The sequence below is a fragment of the Glycine soja genome, chromosome 5, assembly GCF_004193775.1.
Source record: "Glycine soja cultivar W05 chromosome 5, ASM419377v2, whole genome shotgun sequence".
In the NCBI taxonomy this organism is placed as follows: domain Eukaryota; kingdom Viridiplantae; phylum Streptophyta; class Magnoliopsida; order Fabales; family Fabaceae; genus Glycine; species Glycine soja.
This window is the reverse complement of record NC_041006.1, coordinates 4,042,080-4,055,163: the sequence shown is the minus strand read 5'-3', so window position 1 is coordinate 4,055,163 and position 13,084 is coordinate 4,042,080. Positions and strand designations below refer to the sequence as shown.

At 31.0% G+C, this 13,084-nt stretch overlaps 1 protein-coding gene across 1 annotated transcript; it reads right to left on the bottom strand.

Annotated features, from left to right (window-relative positions):
- Positions 1–1,371: 1,371 nt before the first annotated feature.
- LOC114412039 (malate synthase, glyoxysomal-like) lies at positions 1,372–4,886 on the bottom strand. Its single transcript, XM_028375804.1, has 4 exons — positions 4,443–4,886; positions 3,613–3,938; positions 2,773–3,103; positions 1,372–2,220 (listed from the first exon to the last, which is right to left on the bottom strand). The coding sequence occupies exons 1-4, from the start codon at positions 4,788–4,790 to the stop codon at positions 1,555–1,557; spliced, it is 1,671 nt and encodes a 556-aa protein (XP_028231605.1). The 5' UTR covers positions 4,791–4,886; the 3' UTR covers positions 1,372–1,554.
- Between the last annotated feature and the right edge of the window lie 8,198 nt (positions 4,887–13,084).

Sequence of the window (13,084 nt, the reverse complement as noted above, 5' to 3'; positions counted from 1 at the left end):
GATGAAAAATGTTAGAAGAGTAAAAAGAAGTCATAGTACAAAGTAGGAAGAATAACAATCATAGAGAAAATTTATGATCTTGCGAAAGCCAAAAAATATATATAAGAAACTAAATATAATTATCAAATTAAAAAAATAAAAAATGAAGAGAATTTGACTTTTAGATCAAACATTGTTAATAATGACCACAAAACAATACATCAAATCCAAAATTATTTTCACACAAGTAATCTATAACTATAAATAATGAGAATTACTTTATTTGGTATACACATTTTATTGAATAATTTTATCCTTAAATCATTTCTTAAATTTTAATATTTTCTTCTAACTTATATTAACTTGCCACTACTTTTATATTATTATTTTTTTATTAACCACATTTAACTTTTATTTTTTTATTTTTTAAAAAATTTAGAAAAACATGAAGTATCTCTTTTCTTCTAGTTAAAATGGTAACAACTTTTAACATCCACTAATATTTCACTTAAAATAAACACTAAACATATTTGCGTATTCATTCACCTCTACTTGTCCTCTTCCAACACATTTGTTTCTTCTTCATATTCCAACCAAAGCAAATCAAATAAGAAAAAAGAAATCTGAAATCCGCAACTTCAATTTTTTTTTTTCTTATTAGGCAGAGAAAAAAAAAAGGTGTTTGATTTTCTTGGAAACTTCATTTTCCTTTCTTTTAGATTTTTTTTGTTTCTCTCTTATTCATTAGGATTGAAGGGGTCATTCTTCGATCCAAAAGTCAATGATGCATCGACCTTCTTTCTCTTAAGTTTCTTCTCTAGATTCAAAAGAGAAAAAATGAGTAAGAAAATGAAGGTGGCCAAGTCTAGGGTGTGGTAGTCACTAAAGAAGACGAGTTGATATTTATAAAGAGATAAAAAGGTTGTTGTAGGGGGTTTGAAGAGATAAAAGAAAAAAAAATGACATCATATTCAGTCAACCGTCACACAGGCGAAAGAGACATCCACGTAATGGAAGGAGGAAGTAGTGGCATGAAAGACGAGGAGGGTTACATTAACGCACAAGACTTGCAAAAAGAGCTAAAGAAATTCAAAAGACAGTATTAGCAATTTGTTATCCTGTGCAAAAGTGACTTTAGTATTTATAGGAAGCCTTCACGAAATGCCCATTGTCTCCCAACTTTCATGGTTCCTTCATCTAAAATCTTTAGAGAGACTTAACTATGAATAATGTTATATTAACAATGTGGAACTTTGCTGGTCGTGACAACATCTATAATGACAATGTGAAACATTGCTAGTCACGTCAACATTAAGTCATACACATGTTTTGTATTTTGAGAAATCAAAACCAGACATGTTTTTTGGAAGAACATAAACTGATTTCTGATCATTTTATAGGAACGAAAAATCCATTTTTCTCCTTTTTATTGAATAACGATAATCACAAAGTCATACACATAATCATGTGAATACGATAACCACCGTGCACTTGTGATTTTCTCACAACAGTAACTTTAAGTACACAAGACAGAGTCCAAGTGATCCAACCATTAGGCAATAATGAACCCCTTAATTAGTTCGAAGCTTTGACGGTTCCTTCCTTGGGGTGATGCACGACTATGTAATTATAGGCATCCAAAGTGAGAAAATCATCAAGTGTTAGGGACGTGCATTGGCGAGTGAAGATCTTGCAAGCCTCCTTGTACATTCCCTTCTCGAACTTCTCTGTTCCCACTTCCTTTTCAATCCTAGCCATCTCTTCTTCAACCACTCTATGAAAAAGGTCTTTGTTCACTTTCTCTCCAAGCCCATCCCCATCTAGCTCCACTCCATACTTGAGCCACTGCCAGTTCTGCACCCTGCTAATCTCAGCAGTGGCAGCATCTTCCATGAGGTTGTAAAGAGGCACGCAACCGCTTCCGCTGAGCCATGCTGCCAAGTACTGAATGCCCACCCTTGTATTCAATCTGAGACCTTCCATGGTCCGGGTTCCTGTTGGTATCTGCAAGAGGTCTTGTTCAGTTAAGTTTGCAGCATCATCGCGTTTCACTGTGTCTATCTGGTTGGGAGCATTGCCCATGTTGTTGTTGAAAACCTCCATGCAGGATGGAATGAGACCAGGATGTGCAGCCCAAGTTCCATCGTGGCCTGCCTTCACTTCTCTAAGCTTGTCCTTCCTTACAAGTTCCAGTGCTGCCTCATTTGCAACTGGGTCATCTTTGATTGGAATCTGTGCTGCCTGTTGAACAATTTGAACTTTTCATCAGACACATCTTCTATATACAGTTTTAAAAAAAGGGAAATAAATAGTGTCATAGTCTAATAGTTTGTAGTTATTTGCAAACATAAAAAATAAGCTAAACTATTCATTGGTTCCTGCAATTATCCTGATTTATAGTCCCTATTTGCCTAACAATATCTTGTGACGATTTATCACTACAAAAAGAAATTATAGCTGTATTACATCACCAAGAAATGCTCTCTGATTTTAGCAATAGGGCTAAAAACTTAACTTTTATACATACGTAAAAACTTGAAATGAGGACAACTATAGAGAATGAATGAATAATTTAACTTCAAAAATATAATATAGAAATCAAAGTAGTTCTCTTACATACCATTCCTAAAAAGTAATACCATGACCAAACAGATTATGTGACAATGTTCATTAACAACCAACAATCTGAAATTGTATAGCCTATCATCTATATACCATTTTGCTTAGTAGTTAGAACTGCTTAGAAATGAATATGCATTACTAGTGGTAAACCAAAGTAGTTCCATTACATACCATTCCTCCCATAGCATGCACACCGCGCCTGTGGCATGTCCTGATGAGGAGATCAGAGTAACTCTTCATGAAATGTTGAGTCATGCCAACCTGGACCCTGTCTGGTAGTAGACGATCTGGGTGAGTCTGGAAGGTTTTAACATAACTGAAAATGTAATCCCAACGCCCACAGTTTAGACCCACCGAATGCTCTTTCAGCTCATATAGAATTTCATCCATTTGAAACACTGCAGGAAGTGTTTCTATCAGAACCGTTGCCCTTATGCTTCCTCTTTCAATGCCTGCTACATCCTCAGCCTTCTCAAACACACTGTTCCATATCTTAGCTTCCCTGAAAATCACAAGTTTCTTACATTACAATTCTATAATATGGAGTTCCTTAAGTGCTGGACCATCCGATTGAGGGCGGGTGGACCTCTAATCTTTGAGATCAATATAATAATTTTAGAGGACATATTCAATAAACTGTTTTGATCCCCCATAGTCAAGCCAGATCGTGCATAAGAGAGTACGTTGAGGAGTATTGAGTTTTGAACAGGTTTTAGGACTATTCAGTCATTGTGAAGTGTCTTTGGTATTTTTCTTCAATCAGAATTTGAAATTTGTCTTGTTGCTGATGTTTAATGCAAACCTTTATTATGCTGACTATTGAAAAGAAACTTTAATTTCAATTGAAAAACAACACCAACTAAACAACTGCATTTAAATTTTGTCCTTCAATGTATTTATAATACAAAATTGAATTCTAGCTTCCACTAAAAGCTTAAAACTTATGAAATGACTAACAGGAGTAGATTTGTTCTTGGCTCTTGTGTTATGACTGTATAGCATAGTGCTTACCTTGAATGCTCCATTTTGGGAAGATAAAAGAAAGGGCCAAAGCCAGCACCTTGAGTGCGTCGGAATGCCGAGTGGTTGTGGTAGAAATAGAGGCCAAAATCAACAAGGCAACCAGTTGCAGGTTCACCATCAATCAGAATATGTGCTTCAGGTAGATGCCAACCTCTTGGTCTCACAAAAAGCTTTGCTGTCTGATCATTGAGCTTGTAAACCCTGTTTCTTACTTTGTCATGGAAGCTTATTGTCCCATCCACAGCATCCTTCAAGTTCACTTGACCACTAATAAGATTTTCCCAGGTCGGTGACAGTGCATCTTCTAAATCAGCCTTAAAATTTAGAAAAACAGCAACAACATTAGGTGCTTTGGTTCCGGAATAAACCAAATTCAATCAACCCTTCTATAATTAATTAAAAAAAGAAAAGACTTAATTGAACTTTTATTTTCTTACTCAGACGGTAGGATTTTCGTAATTTTAATTGCGCCAATTGAGTCTTTTTAAATTTCTCTCGTTTACAATTAGGTCCTTCCATCCCTTCAACGTGCAGTATTAGATGAAGTTACGGCAGAAGGACCTAATTAAAAACAGAAAGAAAAAAAAAACTTAAGAAACTCAATCTGGAGTACAATTAGTAACCAAGAGTGTAAAATCACACAATTACAACACAATAACTAATAGATTTAAAATGCAAGTATACACCAATTTTTTATACTATATATGCCTCAACTCCCAACTCAATTATTGATTAACAACTTTAGTGAAATTACAAACATAAAGCATGTTTGGAGTCCAAACACGCACTGTAATAGTGTAGAGTGTAGATACACAAACCATAAAGACTTTAGCTGCAGAGTTGAGAGCATTGATGACCATTTTTCTGTCCACAGGGCCAGTGATCTCCACTTTCCTATCAGCAGCAGCTGGTGGAACAGGTGCACACAGCCACTCCTGGTCTCTAATGTGACTGGTGGCAGGATCAAACCCCGGAAGAGTCCCTTCATTGTACTTCTTCTTTGCCTCTCTTCTGCTCTCTAATGCATGCTTGATATCGCTCCTGAACTCACGTTGCAGCTCAGCAACGAATTTCAAAGCGTCTTTTGTGAGGATTTTTGCAAACTCTGCATCGTATCTTCCTAGAATGTCCACTCCTTCTGGCACTTCATAGGTTCCGAGGTCCATCGCCTTTCTCTCTTCCTGCAGTGTTCGTAGTCACGAGTGTGGCATTAGAGCAAAGGCACGGTACACAAATTAGGTTTCATCAATCATTTCGTCCGTACAACATGTATTAACTTTTCATTTTAAAAATAAAACTCTAGGATTCAGTATCTGTACGAATAATTACTTTTATGATTAGGTCTTTATGTTTTTATTTTGTAACCGTTTTAACATCAATAGAAAATTAAAACATAAAAAAATTACTCATATCAGGATTGAAACATAAAATTTTAGATATGAAAATTAAAACCAAAAGTTAATACAAATATAAATACAAGATGACTAATTAAGCCTAAGACTTAAAGTAGCACACATGATTATGGTTATTTTTTTTTACCGGTTAAAAACTAAAAAATTATCTAATAGTTAAAAGTTATTAGCTGAAATTGAAAAATTAACTTATTAAATTATTAAATTATAAGTGTTTAATAAAATTAGTTATTAAAATAATTAAAAAATTTAAAATAATAAAATCATGATTAGAAAATTGAATAAATATATTAAAGATAAAAATAAAAGAAAATATAAGAAACTAAAAACTAAAAAATAGTAATATTTAAAAAAACACTAAAAGCTATTAAAAAAATTTATTTATGGAACACATAATTTTTTTAGCCATTCAAAAAAGTTAAAACTAACTAAACTTTTTTCCGTATTTTATGTACCTTGACATAAACTTTTTTACATAAAACAAGTAGTATTGTTAGATGGAATCTATCCCTACATCAGTATATTTTTGGATATTTAGTGATCTTGACATTGATGTAGATTATTTATTTTTGTTAATAATTAATCTTTGTAAAAAAAAAACTTATCTGATTACATTCAATGAAAGTTTTTTTTTTTTTTTCAATCTAAAAGACTCAAATTTAAAATCTTATAAGGAATCAATTTAATTATTCTCAAACCAATGTTGGTCATGTGTACTTGGTTTAATAATTAGTTAAGCTCACCATAATTTTTTAAAATAAAAGCAAAGCAATAAGCACTTGCTTTTGTAGTGAACTTGATCGGTCGTCAATTTATGTATTTGTTATTTCTAAAATTTATTTAATAAATCTTTCAAAAAAATTAATAAATGGAGAATAAGACTTACATATTCAATAAATTCATATAAATTTCACTCGATTAGAAAAATTGTGTAAAAAAGAATATTAAAGAGCTCGCATCTTTATAAACATACTTTTTTATTATATTTTTTAAAAATGTTATTCAAATATCTTTATTACATTATTTATCTTGTCGTGAACTTCTTTATTATCTCTTTTATGGGTTTATCTAGGGTGAAGTAGTAAATTAAGAGTTTGTTTAATCCCTAAAAGATAAAAATATAAATTCAGTTTTTAAATATGTAAAAAATATGATAAATTAATTATGTCATTAAATTTATAAGATTATTTTATCATTAAATTATAATGTTCAAAAATCAATTAGACAATAAATTGTATTTTTAGGAATAATTTGATATTAATTAAGTTGTAAAATTTAAAAATCAATTTATCAGGACTATTTTATTATATTTTTTACATATTTAAAAATTAAATTTAAATTTTTTATCTTTTAACAACTAATTCATCCGTACTTGACACTTTCAAGCTTTCAAGAACTATTTATCCTTCCATTATTCCTTCCATGCTTCTGTCACTTTTAAAAGAAATTTTTTACTTTTATTATATTTCTATTTTAAACTTTTTTTCTTGAGAAGTAAACTTCGGAGGTTGGGCTTTATTTCATATCTATAATAAGAACATTTTGTACATCAGAAACCAATAGTGAGCGATCTGCATTGGATGCTCCTCTACCCATAACATAAGTAAAGCCAATTGTGTCAGCCTGTCTGCTATTAAAATTATCTGTACGAGGTACAAACCGCAATTGTGTTTTGAGGTGGGTTAGCAAAATAATGATCAATATCATGGAAAGCTAGATAGATATTATTAATGATCAATATCATGTACATCAAGAATTCAAGATCAACAACCGATGTAATTTACCAAAGCACCTCCTCTATACGGTCCAACTGATTAAATTGAAATGCTAGCTTAGCAAAGTCTTGTATACAACTTTATTTGCTGTTCTTCGTATAGCCCTTGAAGTTATAAGTTAATGTGTAGACCACACAATCCTTTATAATTCAATTGAAATATGCGCACTACTAGTACTACTCCTTTATTTCCAAGCTTGATAAAGTTGAGATTGCAATCAGTCTCACTCTTAGATATTTTTACGGACACGGGTCATTTTCCTTATATCCAAGACTTGTCGTTGGTGGTTTCTGAATATAATACCGAATCCTGTGTGCTACCAAAGGAGTCAAAATTGGCTTTGATGGGTGGGGTCTAGAGTGCACCAATAAGATTAGTAGGTTATGACAAAATTGTACTACTCATCCACGGAACCCAAGCTTTTTGTAGCACAAAGGGTATTGGCATTTGGTGGGATATTAGTGTGGACCCTCTAGATTAGATTCCTTTCTTGAGTAGGAGACAAATAATCAAATAAAAAGGTTAATGTGCTTGGTTAAAGGAAAATTAAAGAAGGAAGAAATATAAAATTGTAGGGTTTATTTTTTTACTTATTTTTCTTTATTTTTTTGTTTTTCTTAAACCAATTATCTCTTTCATATTTGTATTCACCTTTTTCTTATTTTAATGTATCATACTTTCATTTATTCCTTTTTTTTTTCTACCAAAAAATCCGATGCATCAGGGTATATATTGCTTTTGTTTTCCAGGGTTTTGACCGATGGTGCTATGGGTAGAGCTCGATTGGGGCTGTGGAAAAGGGCCCTGTGATTGACATAACCACATGAAAGCCAGATTTTTAGTCTTTTGTTTGGTTTTGAGGGAAGAAAGAGAAGAAATGAAAGTAGTGAGAAATAAGATGAAAATTAAAATTATTTGGTTGAAGAAAAATAAACTAGAGAAAAAATATTTAAATTAAAAGAATTTGGTAAGTAAAAAAAAAGAATACAAAAAGACATTGATACACTTAAAAAACATACCATTTTTAGCATTTAGTATGAACATGTTTTTTAACCTGGAAAAATCAAACATGTACAGTGCACAATGCCAATTTTTAACTCAGCGATACGGGTTAAATGGGAAAAGCAAGGTACACCACCAATTTTCTTGCACATTTGCTCACTTGAGAAAGGAAATTTTTATTGTGAATCCTCCCAAAAAAATTTAAAAACTTTCCTTCTTTTCCATTCAACCAAACCAAATCACTCAAAATAACACATTTATCCTCTCTTTCTTCTTTTTTTTTCTTTTTCTTTTTAGAAATACTTTTTGGAACGAAAGACAATCGTTTTTTTATTTCAGAAAGGGGCCCAAGCCAAGCTACAGCCCAACTCTACATGGAAATAAAATGCCCACAAAATCAGACTACAAATTAAATTTAGAGTTTCTAATATAGCTTGCTGATTAGTTGCTTCTGAAGTGTGAAATCAGTTTGAGCCTTGAGGCGATCTAATAGCCCTTTGGTTTCCTTCAGCCTTTATTCATAGTAAAAAAAAAAAACTAAAAAAACATTTACATTACAGAACTCAATCTCATGTGAAAAACCCACCTACATTTTTTATTTGTACTCTGCGCGTGTTTCCAGAAAAAAAAAACATTTTTTTAATCAATTATTACTACCACCCTATATTCTTACCAATCCTAATCCGTTGGGTACAAAAGACCAAAAAAAAAAAAATAATACTAAAATTACAAATTTTCCATGTTCTTCCTTTAGTTCTATGACACTAACTTAAAACAATTCATGTGTCTCACATTCAAATAAGATGGGATAAAACATTTGAAATTATATATATATCAACAGAAGGATGCCTCTACTTAACAGAAGGGTCTAGGCATAACTTGAGCAAGGAGACATGAAATGTTGAGTGAATCCGACAGTTTTTAGGAAGATGTTGTAACTCGTAGCCAATTAGACCTACCTTTTCTAGAATTCTATAAGGAAACTACTTTGATAACATTAAATGACATAATTTAGTGACAAAATTATATATATCAAATCAAATTTTCAGTATAATTGTTTTCATTGCTAGTAAATATAAGGCCAGTTATATATCATTCAAAATAGCTAAAATCGCAAACTTTATTCTTCTCTTCCACGCATAATTATGAACGTCCCAGCCCCTTCCATGAAACGATGAAGTGGGAAAAAGACAAAGACAACTTAGGAACACACGCAAGACAGAATCCAAAGGACCCAATTATTAGGCATAATGAACCACACTTCCTTGGTTCAGAGCTTTGATGTTTCCCTGGGGTGATGCAGGACTATGTAATTATAGGCATCCAGAGTGAGAAAATCATCAAGTGAAGGTGACGTGCATTGGCGAGTGAAGATCTTGCAAGCCTCCTTGTACATTCCTTTCATGAACTTGTATGTTCCCACTTCCTTTTCAATCCTATGCATCTCTTCGATCTTCAACCACCCTTCCAAAAAGTTATTTGTTCACCTTCACGCCAAGTCCATCTCCATACTTAAGCCACTGCCAATTCTGCACCCTGCTGATCTCAGCAGTGGCAGCATCTTCCATGAGGTTGGGAGCATTGCCCATGTTGTTGTTGAAAACCTTCATGCAGGTTGGAATGAGACCACTGCCTTCACTTCTCTCAGCCTGTCCTTCCTTACAAGTTCCAGTGCAATTATTAAAAAAAATAGTTATAAAACTATAACAGTTTAATAGTTATGATTATTTTAAATAATTTATATTTATTTTAAAAAAAATAGTTATAGTTATTAAATTATATTTCAAATAACTTATTTTTATTTTTATTCATTTATTATGTAATTGATTTTAGATATAATTTATTGTATAATTACTTTATTCAGGTTATATACTTATATTTTAAAAACAATAACGGGTTATATCAAATTAATTAGTCATATAAAGCTAGTTATAGTTATAAAACTTACTTATAATCTAATTATTTATTAGTTAGGTTATAATTATATAAATACTCAAATCATCAGCATCTCTAATATGTATTAATATATATATATATATATATATATATATAAAGGTTTAATTACTCATTTGATTTTATAGTTTTATAATTTGTATCTTTTAGTTTTTATAGTTTGGAAGTGATTTTTTTAGTTTCTATAATTTATATTTTAATTTTCTTTTAGTCTCTCTAGTTTGAAAGTGATCTTTTTAGTTCTTATAATTTTCATTTTTTTTTTAAGTTCTTATAGTTTGAAAGTGATCTTTTTAATCTATATACTACATATTTTAATCCCCTTTTAATCTTTACCATCAAAATATGAATAATATTATCAATTACAATTAACTACAAAAATATTAGCAAATAATCCGTAACTAATTTATTACAAAATAATTTGTAATAAAAAATAGTTGATAATTTATAACTAATTTGTAGCTAATTATTTTTATATATATTTTTTGTAGCAAGGACTAAAAGGTAATTAAATTATAAATTATAGAGACTAAAAAGATCACTTTCAAACTATATATAGGGATTAAAAGAGTATTAAAATACAAACTATAAAGACTAAAAAGATTATTTTTAAACTATAGGGACTAAAAAAGGATTAAAATGTAAATTATAAAGACTAAAAAGACTACTTTCAAACTATAGGAATTAAAAAATACAAATCATGAAATTATAGGAACCAAATGAGTAATTAAACCTAAAATAAATTTATTGAAACTTATAATAATTATTTTAAAAATAATACCAACCATAATTTGTAATTGGTTGACTCGCATGATCATCTAAAGGGTTTTCATCCCATTACTAATTGTCATTGGTTGGTAATTTTTATAATAATTATATTAAAAGTCATATTAACAACAATTTAATTAATTGATCATGTATAAGTTTTTATATGACACCGCATAGAAACTAAACTCAAATAAAAATTATATGGCTATTTTTTATGTGGCACTCTTGAGTTAGCAACCAACCAACCATCTAAGATGTTATAGTCTGTAATCTAAAATTACTCTCTTGCTTAGAAGTTAAAATTGCTTAAAAATAAATATGCATGCCTATTAGCGATAAAACATAGTAGTTCCATTACATACCATTTCTCCTATAGCATACACACCATACCTATGGCACGTCCTAATAAGGAGGTCAGAGTATCTCTTCATGTCATGCCAACTAGGATTTTATCTGGTAAAAGGTGATTTGGATGAGCCTGGAAGGTCTTTAACATAATTGAAAATATAATCCCAACGCCCACAGTTCAGACCCACCGAATGCTCCTTCAGCTCATACAGAATTTCATCCATTTAAAACACTGTAGGAAGTGTTTCTATCAAATCAGTTGTCCTGATGCTTCCTCCCTCAATGTCTAGTACCTTCTAAGCTTTCTCAAACACACTATTTCATATCTTAGCTTCCCTATTAGTCATAAGATTCTCTTATACTACAATTCCATAATATAGACCAAAAGTCCAAAGTTAAATTTAATTTATTAAGTGTTTTTGGTATTGTTCTACCACCAAATTTAGATTCATTTCCTTTAGTGTTTTTAGTAATGTTTTACTTTTTCGATCAAAATTAGAATTTCACCTTAGTAACATACTTATGCTGATTTTAAATGCAAACTTTTAATAGGATGCTGTCAAGATGAAGCTCAAATTTTAAATAGAAAATAATACCAAAAGTATTTAACTAATGGTATCTTAGTTTTGTATATTACAAACCAAATTCTAACTTCCCATAAAAGCCTAAAACTTGTGAAACTTAATTGTGTGTTTGGATTGAAGGTGATAAAACTGATTTTGAATGAAATTGATTTTGGTAGAAGTAGAAGTTACTCCAACATATTTTAATTTTATCATGATTTTTTTGCATCATAATTAATCCTACCATGATTTTGAAAACAATCCAAACATCCAAAATTTGATTAAAATCAAAGATGACCCACCTCACCATGATCTACTATGATTTTGGAGACTATCCAAACAGAAACTAAAACATGTAGTTTTGTTCTTTGGCTCTTGTGTTATGACTGTATAGCATAGTTCTTACCTTGAATGCTCCATTTTGGGAAGGTAAAAGAAAGGACCAAAGCTAGCACCTTGAGTGCGCCGAAATGCTAAGTGGTTGTGGTAGAAATAGAGGCCAAAATCAACAAGACAACCAGTTGCAGGTTCACCATCAATCAAAATATGTGCCTCAGGTAGGTACCAACCTCTTGGTTGCACAAAAAGCTTTGTTGTTTGATCATTGAGCTTGTAATCCCTGTTTCTTACTTTGTCATGCAAGCTTATGGTCCCAGCCACAGCATCCTTCAACTTCACTTGGCCTCTCATAGGATTTTTCCAGCTTGGTGAGAGTGCATCTTCAAAATCAACCAGAGAAATTGTAAATAAAAATAAAAATCAGAAACAACAACTTTCAGTGTTCTTATTCCGGAATAAACTGAATTCAATCCACTCAAATATAATTAAAAAAGAAAAAACTCAATTACATTTTTAATCTCTTACTCTTACCTTAATTATGAGATTTTGGTCCTTAAATTCTGTGTTAATTGAGTCTTTTACTATTTTTTTTTTTATCATTTATAGTCAAGTCAACATCCTCAGTATTAGATGAAATCATGATGGAAGGACTTGGCTGTAAATAGGAAAAAACTTCAAAAACTCTATTAGCATAATTAAAATAGAAAAATACCAAAACTATATAATTTGTGATAATTGATGAGTAAAAATGCAATTAGGCCAAAAGAGAACGCTACTATGCACCAACTTTTTATACTACTTTTGTGTATGTTTCATCTCTCAACTCAATTATTGATGGATAAGTATGGATAAAATATGTTTATAATTCTTAATAAATATTTAAATTTTTGTATTTTTATATAATTTTTTTATTGAGTCTCCAATGTAATAAAAATAATTTTTTAGTCTTTTTCAAAAAGGAACTAATAACAAATAAAAAAATTTATCAGGATCATAAAATAAGAAAAGTGTGAATGATTAAAAAAATATTTATTTTATCAAGAAGAAAAACAGAAATTTTTTTATTAAAAAACAAACATAAAAGTTAAATATATATTAAACATCAAAATCATATTATAGAGAGTGTACATGTACTAAGTGTTCCTATCAGCACCAGCTGGTGGAACAGGTGCACACACCCATTCCTGTTCTCTTATGTACCTCGTGGCAGGATCAAACCCCGGAAGAGCCCCTTCATTATACCTCCTCTTTGTCTCTCTTCTCTCTTCTGCACTCTAATGCATACTTGATATGGTTCCTG